At 37.9% G+C, this 20,889-nt stretch overlaps 1 protein-coding gene across 8 annotated transcripts in view; it reads left to right on the top strand.

The window, feature by feature from the left end:
- RALGPS2 (Ral GEF with PH domain and SH3 binding motif 2) overlaps positions 1 to 20,889 on the top strand; it is a 133,246-nt gene that overhangs the window by 88,404 nt on the left and 23,953 nt on the right. For all 8 annotated transcript variants that reach the window (XM_082314100.1, XM_082314102.1, XM_082314099.1 and 5 more), the window contains 6 exons: positions 3,499 to 3,636; positions 4,549 to 4,639; positions 7,319 to 7,386; positions 8,056 to 8,191; positions 9,013 to 9,164; positions 19,744 to 19,798. In XM_082314100.1, the coding sequence (XP_082170226.1) occupies positions 3,499 to 3,636; positions 4,549 to 4,639; positions 7,319 to 7,386; positions 8,056 to 8,191; positions 9,013 to 9,164; positions 19,744 to 19,798 (640 nt within the window). The remainder of the gene's footprint in view (positions 1 to 3,498; positions 3,637 to 4,548; positions 4,640 to 7,318; positions 7,387 to 8,055; positions 8,192 to 9,012; positions 9,165 to 19,743; positions 19,799 to 20,889) is intronic.

Raw genomic sequence — 20,889 nt, 5'->3', positions numbered from 1 at the left:
GGTTTTTTGAAAGTGCAGTGTTTTACTCTCACATGCAGAAGTGCACTAACCAGCTACAGCTGACCCAGATTCCATATACATCACTCTTGGACAGTTTTTTTTAAACAAACACACACTCGACTTAGACGTTCAGCCCACCTATGATGTCATCGTGAACACACTGAGAGCAGAAGAAACTCCTCCTTCGGATTTCCTATCCATACCCTCCAGAAGAGGAGGGGGTAGGGAGGCTGAGAAGTTATGAACAAGGAAAGATTGTTTGCCAGTAGAAGGGAGGGCACCATATGGCAACAGACTGTGCAAGAGTTCAACAGGCAATTACAAATCAAACATTTTTACTATGCTGCCTAAAGATGCCTTTCAAGTTATTACAGTACTGGGCTTCATTTAGAAGAAAGATTCTTTCAGGCTGATAAAACTCGATTTGTGTTGCTGGGAATAAAAGGGGCAGCCTGGCTGGATACAACAGGAAAAATGAACCATTTATAGTCTAGAAGAATGTTCAACAGAATGTCGCATTCAGTTCTTGATGTTCACTTAATAAGAAACAGTTCCAGTTGTTAAACATGTGAAGTCTCCGATACATGTGGAAAATGTTAAAACTGTGTGTGTGATGGTTTTGGGTAGGTATCAGAATATTTGATAACATCTGACTGGTGTTAGAAGTAGCAAAAGCCACAGAGATTATGCCCTGTGAGGAATGCAGAATGCTGGTTTTAGGTCTGTCAATAGTCAGCCAGCACTTAAGTGCATTCAGTTTGCTTTCATTGATCTTTTTGGTTTCTTCACAAAGGACGTGTCAGTTATATTTGAAAGAGAATTATTGTAGTACGCTTTCAAAATTATTTTAAACTTCATAGAAATGCATTGGATAAGTTTAGAGAACAGCTCTCTGCAGAAGAGCTCTTGATTTAGCTAAAAGAAAAAATCAGTGCTTAATTGAGCAAGTCATTCAGAAAGATAATCCTACAAATACATTACTTTATAAAATCATGCATAATATTGCAGGTGCCTGTTCATAGTGAATTTCTTTAATTATAATTAGTAAGCATGATTTACTTCTTTCTGTGGAAGACTAAGCAGGTTTGGGATTTTTAAGGCCTGTTTGGACATGCTTAGCAAAGTTAGGTTCAGGATGGCTTATGCAGTCTAGATAGTGATATTTATATTGCTATGCTATCTGATGTTTCTGATTATCCTTTCTGTTTTTTAATAAGCTGATTCTAGCAGAATAGAAAACTGAGAAATTTAATAGTATATCAGGTCATGTGTAATACCTTTTTATTCACTTTTTTTATGTGTCACCTTTCAACCACAAGTATTTTAATTTGTTTCTCTGTGTGTGCGCACACGCGTGTGTATGTGTTGATTTTGGAGTGATGCCCAGAGTTTCCCAACTCGCATTTGAGGACTGTACTGGCTAGGTGCTATACAAACACAACTGCTGTTCTTGTGAGGTTGTATTAATAGTCCTCCACCTGTAAAGCCAAACTTCTTGTTATGATTCTGGTTATACAAGGCTGAGAGTGAAGCAAAATATAATTTTAGAAATTCCCTGTTACTGAAATAAGTTTCTGGAAAAAAAATACAAACTTAAAAAATATTTTTATTCAGATATCTTGTGGAAGATGCAGGGGATGAAGAGCAATTCCTTTTAATAGCAGAGTTGGTCAGGATGTAGAACCATAGAATTGTCTAGGTTGGAAAAGACCTTTAAGACCATCAAGTCCAACCATTAACCTAGCACTGCCAAGTCCACCACTAAACCATGTCCCTAAGAACCACATCTACACGGCTTTTAAATACCTCAAGGGATAGGGACTCAACCACCTCCCTAGGCAGCCTGTTCCAGTGCCTGACTACCCTTTCGGTGAAGAAATTTTTCTTAATATCCAACCTAAACCTGCCCTGGTGCAACTTGAGGCCATTTCCTCTCACCCTATCGCTTGTTACTAGGGAGAAAAGACCGACCCCCACCTCGCTACAACCTCCTTTCAGGTAGCTGTAGAGAGCAATAAGGTCTCCCCTCAGCCTCCTCTTCTCCAGACTCCCTCAGCCGCTCCTCATAAGACTTGTGCTCTAGACCCTTCACCAGCTTCGTTGCCCTTCTCTGGACACGCTCCAGCACCTCGATGTCCTTCTTGTAGTGAGGGGTCCAAAACTGAACACAGGACTCGAGGTGTGGCCTCACCAGTGCCGAGTACAGGGGCACTATCACCTCCCTGGTCCTGCTGGCCACACTATTCCTGATGCAAGCCAGGATGCTATTGGCCTTCTTGGCCACCTGGACGCACCCTACTGGGACCTCCTGGGTTAGCCAGGACTGCTGACAGATGATGGAAAGTGCCTTGGTGAACACTTCTGCCAGCTCCCTCAGTACCCTTGCTGGATGCCGTCAGGCCCCATAGACTCGTGTGTGTCTGCATGGTGTAGCAGGTCACTAACTATGTTTCATTTAGTTGAGACAAAAATGATTAGTCTTTAGGTGAAGTTGTAGAAATTGAGTTGAATTCGGAGTTAAAATAAGTGGCTTATCTATAGCATTAGTATGTAAGGAGGAAGATTTTCCTCTCTGTGTGGTTAAGGCATTGAAAGACTAGTAAGGTTACAATGGTGGTGGGGAAGAAAGCAGGTCAAAGAGTTGAAGGGACTTATCTATGAGGCTGTTGGATCTTTGGAGTTGCAATTAACACGAACTGCAGGATTCATACCACATTTCAATCTGAGTACACTTTTTGCCTAGCTAACTTTTTCCCATGTTGCTGCAAGTTGAGTTTGAGTTTCTATTCAGCTTGAAGAGTTATAGATAATATAATTTTTCCTTCTGTTGTTTTTTTTTAATTGCTGAATTGGAGGAATGAAGTAGTAGACTTCATAAAATCATGGGTAATTTTGATCATGTATTTTAGCATTGTGTGTTTAGTATGCTTCGTATTTGCCAAAGGAATAATTAATTGGTGATATGGCAGAAGATAAGGTTTATGAGTAGTTGTGCATGTCCTTGTAATTACTTTTAGATATAGAAATAATGGCGCTATTAAAGACAAAGTCAGCTAGTACATGCCTAGTGTGATGCAGGGGGAAAGGATCCTCTCTGTCTCCCACTGTGATTTGTCGTATAGAGAATGAAAGCTTGCATACAGAAACCTAGCTGTACTCGTACCCTCAGCATCTGTGAATACAGCTGAGATAAGGTTGACAGAACTAAGGATGAAGTGATTGAGTGCACATTCAATCCCAGACAAGGGTGGCACAGTGATGTACTTTCCTGTAAGTCCAAGCATTATTACTGTTTTACTGTGAGGTCTGAAGGCTCTGGGAGATGTGGTTAAAATGATTTCTCAGGTAAATCCAAAATAATATTCTGAGGTAATGCTGTTGTCAACCTGCATGCACATTAGTCAATGAAAGCAAAATTTTTCAACGTACTGTTTGCGTGTTTTTTCTGCTAAATAGGAGACACTAAATAAAGAAACTTTTCATTCTAATCTTATTCAGGTATTTATCTGTCAGACTTGACGTATATTGACTCTGCCTACCCATCAACAGGGAGCATTCTGGAAAGCGAGCAAAGAACAAATTTAATGAACAACATTCTTCGAATTATTTCAGATTTACAGCAGTCGTGTGATTATGGTAAGCTAGTATGTAAATATTGCAGTATTAAAGAGAACAACTTTAAAAGCTTAAATATTTGTCTTCTGTAATGCAACGTAAGTAAGACCCAGCCCATTTGAGTGCCATTAACACTCTCCCTCACCTTCTCAGCCCAAAAGTCTAAGTTTTTTCTAGTATTGTTGGTTATGACAGAGCGTCAGCATGAGGAGACAGAATAAAATTGCCCTTTTCTTACATCACGCATTTTTGCAGTACATACTTTCTGATGAGAAATGGGGAATACGTTGTTCTTAACAGTAGTTTTACTAGTCCATTATAAACTTGTATCCCTGTGTTTCATAATTTTATGACTATGAATTCTAAAAATAGTAGGATTGCTTTTGGAGTAGTGCTTTTACTGGAGCTAATGAAATGTGTTTAGCTTGTCTTTTGGACATTTATAGTTCTGTTCATAGATCAGATAATGTATTTTTTCTCCAAAGGTGGTCTCCCTCACAGTCCTCTTCAAGTTGTAGTGAAGTCATAAGGCTGCATTTGTGATGGTGGAATGTGAATTAGCATGTGATTGTGGCTTATCTGAAAGCTCAGTATAATAAGAATGTAGGCTGTGAAGGAGTCTCAGATCCAACCCTCCAGGTTTGGGACTTCAGTTTGACCAGGGGCGCGCTCTCACTGTTCCCTGATACGTGCTCTGATAAACAGGGCAGCTCTAGGGGGATGCATACCTGGCTTTATGGATGTGGGGAATGTCAGCTCAATGCATGAGAATTGCTATGAAGGACAAAAATTTGAACATCAGTAGGGACTGTAGTTCCTATCTTCATCTTACATAAAAAGGCAAGAGATCTGATTCTGTTTAAATAGTTTCTGGAAAATAACTTGGCTTACCAAGGAATGGTACGGTGATAATGAATGTTATCTGTTCTCCAGATATTCCTCTGTTGCCTCATGTCCAAAAATATCTAAACTCAGTTCAGTACATAGAAGAACTACAAAAGTTCGTAGAAGATGACAATTACAAGTAAGTGTGAAATGCTATAACTGACTGTAACTCATTATAAAATAACTTTTATAACACAAAGCCTGTCACTTTTAAGATTGCACTTGTATCGGGGGATTATGCGTCTCAGATGCACCAGTTGCAAGTGGTGAGGTTACAGCAGGGTCCTATGCCCAAGACAATTTTCAGCATGCTGGATGGCATATCTCCTTCCTTTTCTATGCCTGACTGCATCAAGCCCTAGCTTTCAGGTCTGTTTGCTCTGTTGATTTGATCTGCAGACCTCTTTGAGTGTTCGCTAACGAAGACTCTGTAATTCTGGCTCAAGTGTAACACCATTCAGTCAGTAAGATGGATCCCATGAGTGGATATAGCTTATGTCATTTTTCATCAGAACAAAGTCATCTGTGCGTCCAGTCCCAGGTTCTTACTGAGGGTGACTTCAGGCTTTCTCTTGCATATATATTTCACTTTCATATTATATTTTTTTGTTTGAGTAGGTTATACAGTGTAAAATGTAAACACTTGATTTTTGAGAGGCAAGATATTGTCCATCTGTGTCCCTGCCCATTCCTCCCAGCATACCACCCAAAACAGAGGTTTCTGCTTCCTTAATTAAAAGATTATTACTGTATTAAGTGATTTGCCATCCAGCAAAACTGGGGGATGGAAATCTCTGGCAAGAGACAGCAACAAGCCCTGAGGACAGGAAAAAAACTAAAGCAAATCTGTTGCATATGAAGAAGGTTTTTGTTCACTGGCTGATCTGCTTGTGGAGGTTCCCCACCCGTTCCTATCCTGCCTGCCTTGGAAGTTTGTCACCTCAGTTGTGTTGAATTGGTTGTTTGTGTAGCTACATTCAAATGGTGGGAGGGGTATGCACACAGTAGAGGAACAAATACAGTTTACCATTTAGTAGCCCTAACTTGGATTTACTAAAAGGCAGTAAATGGGGACGCTTTGTTTATGTCAAAGAACAGTTAACGAGGGCTCGGACACTTGGGTTCCCTTCTAAGATTTGTAAACTGTTCTTTGCATGTTCATATGCAAGCATCCAGCTTTACCTTTTTGCTGAAATGTTCTATAGCCCGATTTTGAAAGTAATCCTTGCTTAATCACTGAGAGTAAAGCTCTGTGGTCAAACATTTAACCAAAACCAACCAAACCCAAGTTTCTTAATTGCAGTGTCTGCTTCTTAGTGGCATATTGTTTTCATGAATTCCACACTCTATCTTCTTCCACCTTCACTAGGTAGGACTCGCTACTAGTGGGAATTTTATTGCTGAAGGAGCTACAGTCTCTTCATCCTGTACAACCCAAGTTTTGATAGCAGGGAAGTGAATGGAGACAGTTGCACGTAATGCAGAAACATGGCTGCTAGTCAGAAAGTCTGTTTTTACACCTGTGGGTTTTGTACATGTCCAAACAGAGTTTTTTTTATGGGGGAAGAGTGTATTTTGAAGAACTATTCTTACTATAAGTGACTATTTTACTTTTTATCCCCTCAGGTGTGTGCAAAAAGGCTGAAGTTAGAGAACAGCCACTGTGACTTGAATACATGTTTTTTCTTCCTAAAGGATTTGATTTTATTTTAAAAAATTGAATTTTAACATTTTAATGAATCATTGCTCAACTGTCTGGGGATGGGAGGGAGAGAAGCTGTCAAACTTCAAACTTTTTCTCCCCAAAATTAAGTAGCTGCTTTTCCAACCCTGCTAATTTCAAAGATTGTAGTTCTGTAAATTGTGTGGACAAGATATGCTCGATCTTCCTGGAGTTCTCTGCTCCTGGAGTCTGCCCTCTTTGTGGTACTATTGGAAATGGCATTAAAAAGTGCTTGTTATAGAAAAAGCTTTAATTATGGATGCAGGCAAATTCATAATGTGTTTTTAAAAACGCAAAAGCAGGATTTTGGCTTTTAGACCAGTAAAGACAAAAGGCTTGGCCTGGTACACTAGTGCACTTGGCAGAAATTATTAAAATATGAAGTGTAGTAGTATAAATAGTTCAGCCAAGGTGAGGGGAGCAGTTGCATACTTTTTATTCCTCCCAGTTTTTATGCTAGAGTAGTGGTGTTGTCACTGAGTTTCATGTATCTACTAGCAGTCCTAGGGCGGTGTAGGTCCTGGTTTATCTGTGGCTATGTTTTCCTTGGAGGGTGGTGCCAACACAGAGCAATGGCCTCTTCCCCTGCTCCTTTGTCCTGTGACTTTGCCACACCTTGTTAACAGCTCACGTTCAGCTTTTGCTCACAGAGGGTGAAGATGGCAACTGGTGGCTGTGTGGTTGCTTGTGGCTGGCTGTGCCATCTGTGTCAGGCTCCCTGAGGTTGCAGGGCTGTGTTGTTCTGCTCTTGAGTCTGGTCCTCCTTCAGCTTGGTATTGTAAACCTGTCCTGGTCTATAGGAACCAAAGCAATAGACTCGTTTACTACATTATGCCTTAGCATGTCATTTTTTTGAATCCTGGGCCCTGTTGCGGTAGTAGGGTTTTTTCCACCCCAAAAAATAAAAAAAAAGAATGTTTGGAAATAGTGTATGCTAAAGGTAACTATGCATGGTTTGTATTAACTTTATAGTGTTTCTTGCAATTATAGAAATAAGCAGCTTTCAATTGTAAATTTTAAAAAAAATTTTCAAATACTTAATTTTATATGCTTCTATTTCCTAATAAAGTAATTTCTAATGCTTCTTTAATGCAGGCTTTCATTAAAGATAGAACCAGGGACCAGCACCCCCCACTCTGCTGCTTCCAGAGAAGATTTAGTAGGTAAATGCTTAATAAATGTGAGAAGGCTTCAGGTTGTCAAGTGCATTATTTTTGAGTTGCAAAGGTGGAAAATATTTGCCTGAGGCTAATAAAGAAGTGTGAAGTATAAACACTGTATATTTGTAATAAAAAGTCTAAAGGTGATCTGTAAAGAAATTCTTTCAAGGAATTGAGTCAGTTTTTTAGGTTCTTGTATGTATTGTGGCACTAACTTGTTAGTGTCATTTGGGGTGAAGAGTTATTAAATATTCATTCTTTGTTGTGTCTAGACAGAAGGGCCTTCATCTAAACTTTTCATGGTATAATATGCTTCCAAAAATGTACATTATTTTTCATCAATGCCAAAAGTGGTTGAAGGCAGGAGTTTTAAAATGTAGAATCAGTGCGATCTGTTTAATGCCAATGTAGCTAATGCAACAACCTTTAGGACTTACAAAATACTCGTAACTAGATGGTCTGTTTGAAATAAGTGTGTTTATTTTTAATCCTGTGCAAAAAACCATAAAGTACAGGGGTTTTAATTGTCAATATATCAATGAGTTTTATTACAGGCTATCTCTTACAAATCGAGTTCAGGAAGTTTTGTGCAACTCTTCCACAATTTTCTGAGAAGTAACCCTGGCAGTAATTCTAAAGCCACTCGGGAGTAATGTCTTTTTTTGTTCCCAGGCTCTGAAGTTGGAGCGTCTCCACAAAGCGGACGGAAAAATGTTGCAGCTGAAGGAGCCTTGCTCCCACCAACACCCCCTTCGCCTAGGAACCTGATACCGCATGGACATAGGAAATGTCACAGTTTGGGATACAAGTCAGCATTTTATTTAACCCGAAAATCCTAAGCTTTGCAACGTATCATCTTTCAATACAAAACCTTTGCTTTTAAAAAGTAGCATAATTTGTACACGATACTTAGAGACTAATTTGTGGGAAGAGAGCAAGCTCAGAACTATAATGGTAGTATCCCACCCAAAGAGAATTAGTCGAAATAGGAACACTGGAAGCTGTTATGATGATAAGAATAGCCAATGAGTTAGGCAAAATGGGCTTTTTCTGAATGACAAAACTATCACTTACAGCAACTCAATGCCAGTGTAATTCTTTCAAATTCAAACTGAAATAATTGCTTTATTGGTATTTTTATAGTGAGACCTCCTTTGTAGACTTTCAAATAAGTTTGTATAGTAATGGCTTCAGGTTTTTTCTATATAGGTGTACTTCTAATTAATATAATGATCATTATATTATCAATTCCCTTGTCATCTTTCCAAAATGCAAGATTGTAACTATTCAGTAATTCATCTCTTAGCTTATATTGTGTAAGTTTACCTTTAATGAGATAGAATGCAATTCTAAAGTTCAATTATGTAAGTGTTATCGTAAGACAAAAATACCTTAGGATATTGAAAGTAATTTTTAAAGACTTTCTCTTTGCTCCAGGAGTGCTGTACAGTCTTAAGACTAGCAATTCCTATAGATAATATAGGTTGTGCACCATTGCTTATGACTTGAGCCATGGTTCAGTTTGGTGTTAGGAACACACTGCATGCAATCCTTCAGGATGTTAAAGCAACAACTTTTGAAATCTATGAAATATAATGTTGTAACAATTTTATTCTCATTCATTTCTAGTTTCATACACAAAATGAATACGGCTGAATTTAAAAGCGCAACATTCCCCAACGCAGGACCAAGGCACCTACTGGATGACAGTGTCATGGAGCCTCACGTCCCATCCCGAGGGCAGGCAGAAAGCTCCACCCTTTCTAGTGGAATTTCAATAGGTAGGAACTGTAAACATAGCTGTGCAGTACCTGGTCTTTTAATAAAGATTTTAGCATGATTAGTTGGCGATTGTACTAGCAGCGGTACTATTCTAAAATTACAATTCTATTTTAGAATAAATTTGAGAAATGTAGGTGAAGGGAAGCATAATTTATACAGCGTGAACTGGCAAATTATAAAAAAGCAGCTTTTTTTTTTTTAATCCTCTTTAACAATACGACCTCTGATGATACTCGTCTTCCTTGATGGAGGTGGAGGGAAGTGCAGGGTACCATTTCCTATTCTTTTTTTTTTCCCCCTAAATAAATCCAAACTAAAAATGTCTTGTGGTAGGATTTCTATTTAAAATGCCATATCGAATTGGTAATGAGAACTGTAAATTGCTGACAGTCTTTAAGAGCATAATTTCTAAATACTCCTGAATTTTGTCAGGAGTAGATAGCAATTTAACGTTCAGATACTTCAAAATGTCAGAATCTACTCCATTTCGGTAAGTTATTTATCTTCCAATATTTAGGGTATTCTTCTTTTCAGAACTTCTGCTTCCTGAGTTCCTGATGTGACGGTAGTTGCTCTTTTTTCCTGTTACACACATAGCCTTAAAGTGGAGGGGGGGCAGGGCAAGTGCCTCCCAGATCCATCTAACTGCAGCCAGGGTTGAGAAATGGAACCTCTATCACAGTCCTTTTTCTCAAAATTAATTAGCTTGATAGAATTCAGCGGTGTTCAGTTTTTATGCTTTTATGGTAATACAAGATTTTTGTAGTGTTGCGCAGTTCTTTGGATAACTTAAAATAAAAACAGTTTTGCTTTGTAGCCTTCATGGAGAGAAACAAGATCACATAGTTTCAAATTATGCTTCTTTCAGGAGCTGTTCATGTATTTTCTTGAGAAGAAGGCCATATTCTGAGCAAACATTAAATATATTTTTTATGTGGAAAAAGTCAAATATTTAGAGGCAATAGATGAAAAAAATTACATTAATAAGTAAATCTGTGGAACTAGCTTAGACCAAAATAGTTTGAACCTGGTCACATCAGACAGCTTCCACTATTAAATGTGCATTGCCTGTCTGTTTCCTACAGATTCTCTGCTGTGGCAAAGCTTGCCATTTCAAAATCATCCACCAGGAATGGTACTTCTCATCAGCATACAGACAGCTTGCATTCTCAGGGATTGCACAGTACAGGAGAAACAAACTTTTGTCACCTTTGTTGAGATGTAGCATTGCCCTTTTCCCAGTGCAGTTTTTTACTGATGTTTTCTGTCTAAATATCCAAGAAAGTTCTCTGCACTTGATCCTTTTTTCCAGGGTAAATTTTTTATTTACCTCCATTGGAGCCTAGCAGGGAAGGTTTGCCAGGCCTGACAAGCAGTTTTTCATGAGGTACAATTAAGAACCAGTCACCATCTAGATATTTTGGAGAATACAAGGTTTTCCTACTTTGTCTCATCTCTGAATTTTTCAATTCTGTTCTCTCACTTAGCTCAGGCATGACCTTATCGACTTGATGCAGTCACCCTTGCAAGTTGGAACAAAATTGCCACTTTAGAAGACTTCTATAAATCACTTGTAAAACGGCAAGCGTATGCATTTTGTGTAAGACCAGCATTTGTGCTTAGAACTTCCCCTCTCCCATTCGTTTCCACTTCCAGCCTCCCCATACTCAGATACTTGAATTTTATCATTGTTTTGACAGTCTAGCATCATTGTTATTTTTGCTGCTGCTTGATTATGAAAATTTCAATGACACAAAAGATTAGTAGAGGTGCTAGAAATAGATAAGGAGGAAGAGAGTAAGTTCTGGAGGCCTGCAGTATCTATTACCAAAGAATTCTTGGAAATGTAAGTTGTCTGGCATTCTGTACTGCTGCTTCAGCAGGATTTAAGGAGGTTGATTGAAGCTGCTAAGTTCCTCCATCATGTTTGAAGTAGTCTGTTTACTCAGTACTTGGAAGTAGTACGGTCACTGCAGCAGAGAGAAGGTTTACAGTATTCTACAACACAACTTCAAAAGACAGTCAAGAAAACTTCTTCTGAATGTGTGTACTGAAGAGAGTGTTATTCCTCACCTTGCCCATAAACGTGGATTTAAACCTGTTGCTCTAGAAACACGACTACCTTTTCTTCTATATAAGCCTATATAGGACTTAATTTTTTGGATAAATGATCCCTCTTCAAAACATGTACAGTTTCTCGTATGCCAGCACCTTGAATGTGACCTTAAAGATGACTGTAATACTACTTTAAATCACTCTTGTGTTTTGAGGGCTCAGAGGTGTTCAGACCTTTCCAGTCCTTTCATATTGGAGGATCTGATATAATCTGCCTCTACATTAAATATTAAAAGAGCAGCAACGTAACAACAGTGTCTATAGGATGTTTGTATGCAGCACTGTACTGTTATGATGCTTTATCTAAATCGTTAGAGCGTTTGAGTTCATGCATTTTTTTTATCAGGCCTCGTGTCTGAGTTGCCTTTGCTGTAAACGGATTACTGTAGTCCATTTACAATTCAGTAAAGCAATTTATAGGCATGTTATGAAGATTGATCAAAGTACTGTTTCTTTTTCCACTGGTGAACACACCAACTTCTTCAGATACATCAGGACTCTTCCGCTTGGATTTCTTCAGCTATCCCTGTGATAGCAGCTTTCAATCTGTGATAGAGATCAGCTAGAGCATCACCAGGTTTGAGATTCATGGCTGGATGAAATTCTGTTCTGCATATAAGCGTACTAAAACAGCAGTTAATCCAGCAGTGCATGTGTCTCTAAACTAAAAACACACATTCAAGTGATGATGGACAATTTTGACAATGTTATGCAGGGAAAGACTGATGTAATTAATCTTTCAGATATAAAGGATACACTAAATGGATATTTTTCTTTGCATTGATTGATTCCTAAAGTAGCAGGAATGCAGAAAGTGATGCAGGTATGGGATTTCCTGAAAACAGGCCTATCTGTAACATAACAGCCATGGTCAGAGATCTTTATCAGATTCTTTTCTTAATTTCAGAGTCTGAAGGCTGATTGTGTACATTCAACTCTACCTGCCAAAACCTAAAACTCAAGAAAAATTAAAGATATAGCCCCCATTATATTCATTTCTTGTGCTTGGGTCAAAACAGTTCTTGTTCCTACAACTATGAGATAGTGTGCAGCAGATGGTCATATATTATGCTAGAGTAAGGGAGATGTACATCTGTTTCTGTTGCCACTTTACTTTATAAGACAGGTGCTTGTTATCTGAACAAAAGTGAGAAATCTTCTAGTGCTGCCAAGGCTATCCTAATTAGAAGGAAGAAACACTGGGCCAGTCATATATACAATGTTAGATGGGAAATGTTCTCTTGAATTCAGGAATGTAACAAGAGGAAATTGTGTCTTCTAAGTTTTAGACGTTCATAATTTAGACAGCTGCATTTGAGCTAGTCATTTGGAGCTCTTTATAATCACATAGCGAATTAAGATCTTTGAGGCTATTATTCATCTCATTCTTAGGTGGGTGGCTAAAAAGAGATGATATGACTTGTCCTTAAAATCCCACTGTATTTCTGTTGACTGCAAAGAGACTTTTGACAGATAACACATGAAAATACGGACACGTGAATACTGCTGAAAATGTCTGTTAGTAAATTGGGACAGATGCTTTTACTTTGCAGTGAAAGTTTATTGAGAACCCCCAGTACTTGCTATGAGTAAGTCTTAAAGCTACAAGATAGTTTTGTTTTGTGATCCCTCCGTTTTGATGAGGTCACTGTATACGCTCATTCAAAAGAGTGAGCTTGCCCTTCTGAAATCTAAGCATTATTCTTGGCTGGGTTGAAGGAACCAGTTCCACACTCTTCCCAGCTGTTCTGCTGCATCTATTTGCCTGCTGCCATCTCGTCACCTAAAAGTAGGATAGATTAAGACGCTTTTACTAGATCGTGGTTCCACTCAGAAATAGCACGAAACTTCCTTTTATTAATAAGATTTTTTTTTTAAGAATACATGGTTTTCTAATAATCCCTGATTTTCTTATACTTTTAAAGTATTCTTTTCTTCCTTAAGTGTGTACTCTTAAGTATTTTTGCAGCAACGTTCAGCTTTCTTCATTAATGTTCTCAGAAGTTTTGGATTTCTACCATTTCTTATGATTTGGCTCAGCTGCATTACTGAATTTCTTTTCTGGAGCTGAATGTGTTTACAATGGCTAATTGTCCAAATAATTCTGTAGAGGTGAAGGGACAGTGTAAAATAGACACCTCCTTTCATATATTGCTTTTGTGTGGCTTTTCTCCTCTTACAGCACCTAATGTACAGGATGCAAAGTAATTTTGCTTAGAAGGTGATTTTATTTTTTTAAGGGTGCGGTCTCACATGTATACCACTTAAGAATAGATGTCAAGGTATGAGCACAGAAATACTCAGCTGAAATTGAGAATCTAATTTTAGGTGTTCAAAAATTCAAAGAGAACACATTTATGGATTGTGTTTGTAGCAGTGTTGGATGCAAATTCTGTTCTAACTTTGGAGTGTTTTCTTTCTCAAACTATTTCTTTTTTCCCCACTTATTTTTCCTAATCTACAATGATACGGATGAAAGCTCTGGAAAAACTAAGGCTCTTGAACATTTGCCTTCATTTGTGTGTTCCAATCACTTAAGAATAACTTGAGCCTTTATTCTAATGCAATCAGAGAAATTAATGCTGCAGAGTCAAATGAAGGTATTTTAAATCAGTGTGAATTAATGTAAGAAAGTGCATCGTAAGAACAGTACGTTTTCAAACCTAAACTGGCATAAAAATGCATACAAGAATATCAGCGTTTTAATGAATTCCTCTATTAAGTCACCATCTTGAAGTACTTGAATTCTACAAGGGATTATATTTCTCTTTAAATAAATGAAGTATAGGTGTAGGTATACAGTGTATGCATTTACTTTCAGGTTTTTGGCAGCCTATACAGTAGGGAAGAACTCTACACAGCCAGTGTTTGTTTGATTCCTTACCCTGCAGTATACTGTTCAGGTGTTTGGGACTCCGAGTCATCAGCAGTCTGTGTCAGAAGATCAAAGTTTGGGTAGGGTTTCAGGCAGAAGAAATATGTTTGGGTTTGTTTGTTGGTTGGTTTTTTTTTTGTTTGTTTTTTTTAATATTCCATTTAAATGAGTATATAGGTGCCTGTCTCTTGCCCTAAATGTGGATACCCTGTTTTGCTATTGTGAACTACTACTTTATTAGTGATAGGGTAAATATAAAAGCTGTGTAATACTTTAGGTTAAAAATGCACATGTAGGTGTCTGGATTTGAGAGGAGGAGAGGGATATACAGGAATTCCAGCACCCCATTTCTTCCCCAATCCTTCTTAGTATTTTTTTGGGCCAAGGCATGTGCTCTGGGTGTTTTGCCATTAATGCAGTTGTACAAACCTCCTGTTTCTGCCCCATCTTTATCCATTTGGTTATTTGCTTTTGTTAGTTTTTCACGATGAAACTCATTATCAATGATGGTATTAAAAGTTTGTGTAGATTCCCTGGCATTGTATTGCTTGAGTCATTTGCTAGCCTTCACACTGTTCTTATTTGGTTAACTAGCAAGCCAAAGTTGAGCTATTTAAACTTTACTGTACAATAGTTAAATGGTAATGAACTAGTTAAATATAGATGAGGATTTTCAGTATGGTCATGAACTCAACAAGGCAGAACATAACTTTTAGGGCATGGAGTCCATCTCCACAATGTTAGCCGGGCTGTATTGTGCTACAGCAACTGATGTTCAGGCCTCTTGACCGTTTTTTTTGTTTTTTTCACGTTAGAATTTCAAGCTCTATCAGGTCAGTCACCAGCTATAGTGACTAGAGCTCTGGAAACACTGTGTAACTGGAGCCAAGAGAGTGTCAGTTGCAGATTTGAGAAGGGGAAAGAATTTTTAGTCTGAATACTTTTTAAACTCTTTGGGGTTGGTTTGTTTATATTAACACCTGTTTAACTTTGGGGACTAACTGCTGGATAAAGGAAGCCTGTGTTAAATGTTCAATATCCTCAGACTTTCAGCAATGAGTGGATGCCGTGACCAGGGGGGAATGGGTATGCAATGGTATAGGCATTCCTTATCACGTAACTAGGAACCTAGCCTCACGCTGTTTGTGTGGCTGTAGCATGGAGATATGTATATGCCCGTCTACAAATGCAAACAGAAAATTCACATCTGTATTCAGCTGCAGTACTAGAGGTCTGTGTAAACAATCCTGAAACTATTCAGATAATCATCAGCACAGTTAGTGAAAAAAACATTTTGCCAATTGCTCTTATTCCTAAGATAGGAAAAAGCCTTCACGTTATGTAATAAAGATAAACACAACTCTGATTTTTTTTTTAATCCTGTAGAAGAAATTTTTAATTTTATTAGCAATAAAGAAAACTAGAAAGGTTTGTGTCAAGTGGCTTCTTACATAAAGCCAAAACTTGTGTAGAACACTACTTAATAGAAAGGACTTATACTGCCTAGGATTTGTTATTAAGTTTAACCTGAAGACCTGCTTGAGGTTGTTGGAAAAACTCAAATATTGAGTACACACTTGAGAAGAATTTAAGAAGGTGATATATTTTTGAAGTACTGAATGAATGAAATATTTCCAGTTGAGGTGATAGTCAAATAGTGCACTTAATGTTTAAACAGAATTTGGCTAGACATCTAACTTCTTTTAAGTTAAAAACGGTTCCTTTCACCTGTTTTGTTTTGGAGAGAGGGATGTAATGTATATTATTTTGCTTTTCAGAAAAGGGTGGGTTGTTTTTTTTTTTAGTATCAGAACTTTTGTTGTGCAAAAAATCTCCTAGAGTTTTTTAGAATCTAAAAAATCCTGTTCGAGATGTTCTATATAGATGTTAGACGGCTAGTCAAATGCTAAAATTCAACCTTATCCAGGTTTTTGTTACATTTTTTTAAAACCTGTATAGGCATCGACATAAATGTTAAATCAATAGCTGTGATGTTTGGCCCACTTTTTTTCAAATTAACATTGCATTTAAAAGTGTAAATGGCAATTTCTGTATAGATTAAACTTTTTAAATGGAACTTCTTGTTTATGAATCCCCCAAATTGGTTTAACATCTGTAACTGTACTGATGCTGTAACAAGGATTATCACTTTCGGAAAGACATTTCAGCTCTTTTGCTCTAGATTGTTTTGCATTTTTAAAAAGCAACACTAGCTTTTAAATCTTTCTGTAGAGTACTTAGTACAGTGTTTGAAATATAACTTTCTTAGCAAAGCTAATATAGTTGCCATCAAAATGTTATTTCAGATAAAATTTTAATGTATCAGCCTACTTTAAATATAAAAAAAATGACTTCATGATGTAGTATTGTTAGAAACCCACATAATTAGAACACTATCACGTGGGCCTCAATCTAGAGCTCTAGTCATATTAAAGTTGCACTTCTTGTTAATATCAAGCTAAATCTATGCAGTAATAAGGAAATAAATAAGATTCTAAGTGTCCCTCATAACTTTAGTGTTGGCTGGATGACTAGAGTAAACAGGAATTACTGCACCATTTTGCAGGACGGACTGCTCCAAGTAGCAACAAGGAAAACTGTAATTACCTGCAAGGAAAACTTCTTTCACGTGTAGATTGTGAAACTCAGTAACAGGTTGCTCAGAGAGGCTGTAGACTCTGCCTCCTTGAAGAACATGACTAGATGAGGCCCTCAGCAATCTGATCACCAAGTTAGGTTTGTTTTGACTAGAATGTTGGACCAGGTGACCTCCCAAGGTCCCTTCAAGCCAGAATTATTACAAAATTTGTAGGTAGGCTAATCTACAGAAACAAATAGGAGAGACTCTCTGTTTGGACAGGTCTGGATCAGGCCTTCTTAGAAACAGTCCAGGACCTGCCATACTGGACTATTAGGTTTGCTTAGAACAATGCAGTCTGTGCCTTAGTTTGATGCAAGTGCACCTGATAGTAGCTTCAGTTATTCACTTCCTATTTGTGCCGTTCTATCATTTGTGCTCCTTGGTGTTTAGATGGCTCAGGAAACTCACTCGTGTTGTCACAACAGTCCAGGATGCTGGATTCCCTTTCTTGAGAAATCATCATACTTGAAACCTACCGTCCTAATTGTCATTCCACCTGCTAAAACGATTACAATGCTTTAACATCTTACTATAAGATATTCTACTATAAACAGTCTTTCTCAAAGACAGTCACCTGGGAGGTCTTACCCAAAATACCTGCTTGAAGTTGTCTCCGAATTCTGCTACATCTGATTCTGTCTCTTCATCCCCAAACCATGTTACTTGTTTATTTGAAGAGACTTTGTATATTGCCTTACAGAGAGTGCAGCTGAGGTTTTGTTTAGGTGAAATAAATCACGGAGCTTTTCACTGTGATGTGGACATAGAATTTATTGAAAATATTAAGTGGCAGTTGTTTCTTCCAGGAAAACTATAAGCTTTGTTTTGGGATTTTGCAAAGACTTCTACCATAACAGCAGGCTCCATCTGGATAGGTTACTCCAGTTTTTCCTGGGATACTTCATGATATGTCTGGTGGTATTCCTATGTAGAAGTGTGTAGTGCAATGTGGAGTTCAGTCCGCACATTCTCTTACTTCTCCATGGTGCGGGTCAGATGTAAACTGTGCTGAACAGAACTTCTGATTATTTTTATAGCCACTTTTTACTCACCTGCCTGTGGCACCAGAATGACTGTTTGCTGATAGATTAAATTTGTGCAGACAGTCACTTGAAGTAAGAGCACTTACTCAACTGCAGTAACTGTGGCTGTTTGATCCATTGTCCTAGCAGCTACAGAGTATAAGTCACAGAAGTATAAGTAACTGTACTTTTCTTTTATGGACAAGCTACCTGCTGATTAAGGATTAGTGATCTGAGAATGTAAGTACTAAAATCTTAAAGACACTTCTAGAATAATTAGTCACCTGTTGAGTATTGTATTCCCCTTCTTGCAGGCCTTTATGCCTAGCTTAGGAGCCAGTAGCTCCACCAGACCATCGCTTTTTTATGTCTCTTGGCTTCTTCCACTATACAAGTCCCTTTTACTGTAATGTTAGTGTGAACCAGGTTAGGACCTTCCTGTAGGAAAAGTTCAGGATAAGCTGAGACCAAATTATCCAGTATCCCTTAGAGATCATGTTAATATGAGGATGTTGAGCTAACGTTTGGAAAAGAAGCATCTAAGTTGAATTGGCTGGCAGGTAAAGGCATGTATTTTCTCTTGGATTTTGCACAGAGAGAACTTCAGTCCATGCTGAGATTTTCATGGCTCTTGGCTGGAATTACCCCTGCTGTGTGTGAGTTTTTATTGCCTCCATCTTTACTCTGTGTTTACTCAGTGGATAGCCAGACTTACCTTTGTGCAGATTAGCTTTATTCTTCGGGGCACCACTGTTCCCTGCTGATTTTCTGTGTAAAAGTACAGGGAACGTGTTCCCATTTGCAGCCTTTGTTTCTCTGTGGGAACCTTTAAGTAAGGTGCATTGATTCAGATTTTTTTTTTCCCTTCTGAAAGTCATTGTAAATCAATTCTTCCTTTTATATATGGGTATTCAGGAGGCAGAGCAAACAAGCTGTCAAGTTAGTGTGCCAAAAGGTGGGCTTTTAGCAGTGACTGACATTGAATTAGGCTGAAACTGAGAAGTTGGGATTGTCTGGAGCCAAAAACACACGTTGGCTTGAAGTGGAGGGCAGGGATGGTATCTGGCATGGGAAGCTGGTCTGGTCGGGAAAGGTGAAGAGCTAGGAAGACAACAGCTTGAACATTGTGTATAGTACAGTTACAAACTGAGGTTACTGAGTTCTGCTAACAGTATTTCTATACTGATATATATTTACTGATTTTTAACAACATTACAGGTAACACTAGCTTGTGTCTAGTGTCTCTGTATTTAAATACTAATTTTCAGGCTGATGGGATTTACTATAATTGTAAAGTTAGTATGTTATGGGCCTGCCATGAGTGGGTGCATCAGATATTTGGATTTTTTATTTTTCCTCTACTTTCAGTGTTTAAAATAAAATACTTACAGTAACATTGGGTTACTTTGTGAAGTACAGAAGGAAAAAATACTGTTGTGATTTGATATAGTAGGTGGGAGATAGCTTTAAAAAGTTCTTTAAAGCTTCTCAAATCAGCAAAGCCTTCTAATGTATGGGAGATTCAGCAATGAGTTTGCACTACTGTGAGTTTGCACCTCTGCGTCATGACCATGTATGACTTCATAAGGAATTATTTAAAATAAGTGACCTTTCTTTTTAAATGCCTGTTGTGTTAATCAGACAAATCTGCATTTAGGGTATTCTTTAACTTTTGGAAATGCCTTTCCCATTTATTATCCTTTTCTTCAGCTTCTTAATGTGCACCTAGACCCTGTCCCTTCAAGTCTCTGCCTCAGTTTATATGAAATTCCTGAAGCAAATCACAAAGTATTTTCATTGTAGTATTTTAGTGAAATATTTTTTACACATTTAATCTCAAATATTCTGAGGAGAAACAGACATAATTGAAATAGATGGATTGTAGATGACGAAATAAAGTATCATTCATTCTTATCTTTTACAAGGTAGCAGTGATGGTTCTGAACTCAGTGAAGAAACTTCCTGGCCAGCATTTGAAAGGTAAGAAAAACTGCCACTCAAAACCTGCATTTCTCTATTAAGACACTGCTACTTACAGTCTCTCACTCAGTCCTGAAAATGATGCTTTATTTTAGTGATCTAGAGATCTTCTGTATGTAAGAATATTAATAAACTCTAGTAAGTTCACTGGATCTGTCAATGCAGCAGAGAAGTACCTTCTGCTCACTAGTGGTTAATAGGGCTTTTGTCTAATTGGGTGCTTACTCATTGCACACATTCTTCTAAATAGCTCAACCAGAGTACCATTAAACACCAAATGATTTTTCTGGTTTTATATATTTGTATATCCTGTGTATGCTATTCATGCAACCTATCTGTTTTTCATTTTCACTTTGCCTGAGATAACGCAATCCATTCTTGGTCCCTTTGTTCTTGTCATTGACATTGTCACCTGTTTTGTCTCTCTCATCTGCTCTTCACTTCATTGTTACTTGCCCTTGTATTACATGGGAAAACACAAAAATGACCCTTGATAATGTCTGATTTTGTGGTCCAGAATTAGCGTTTTGCTCCTTATCCAATACCTGCCAATGCTCAGGTGACACTGACCACTTCAGTCCTTTCCCATGTTGTATTTGAGAATGTGGAAAAAGACTAACAGCTGTAGTTTAATATAGTAAAAGGTAGAAATTTCATCTTCCCACATCCAAGTAAGATGCACAATACAGTGCGTAGTTTGCTTCTGTAACTCAATTTCAGGTAATACATCAGCTTCAGAGTTGCCATGGATGACTTTTTCCACCGTGCTTTGAAGACATGTTTTTCAAAAATTTTTGTCAAAGAGCTTTCTTTCCATAGTCGGGAACTGTTACCACAAACCTTATATTCTGCTTTAATTCATTGAAGCAGTTGAAGTTCTGTGTTACTTTTTGGAAGAAATCTTTGAAAATCTCTCTGTGCCAAAGGTGAACTCTTTGATATTTCACGCTATAAATATGATGGCATACATGAGGAAATGCCCTTATGATTCCATTATGTAAGCAATAAGAACATTCCACATGAGCATAGAAAGAAAATTGGGTCAGAAAGAAAATCTCTAACTTGTATGTGCTCTGTGATGCAACCTACAA

This window comes from Platalea leucorodia (assembly GCF_965183815.1).
Source record: "Platalea leucorodia genome assembly, chromosome: 5".
In the NCBI taxonomy this organism is placed as follows: Eukaryota; Metazoa; Chordata; class Aves; order Pelecaniformes; family Threskiornithidae; genus Platalea; species Platalea leucorodia.
The sequence above is the reverse complement of the archived record's forward strand: the minus strand, read 5'-3'. Positions and strand labels throughout refer to the sequence as shown.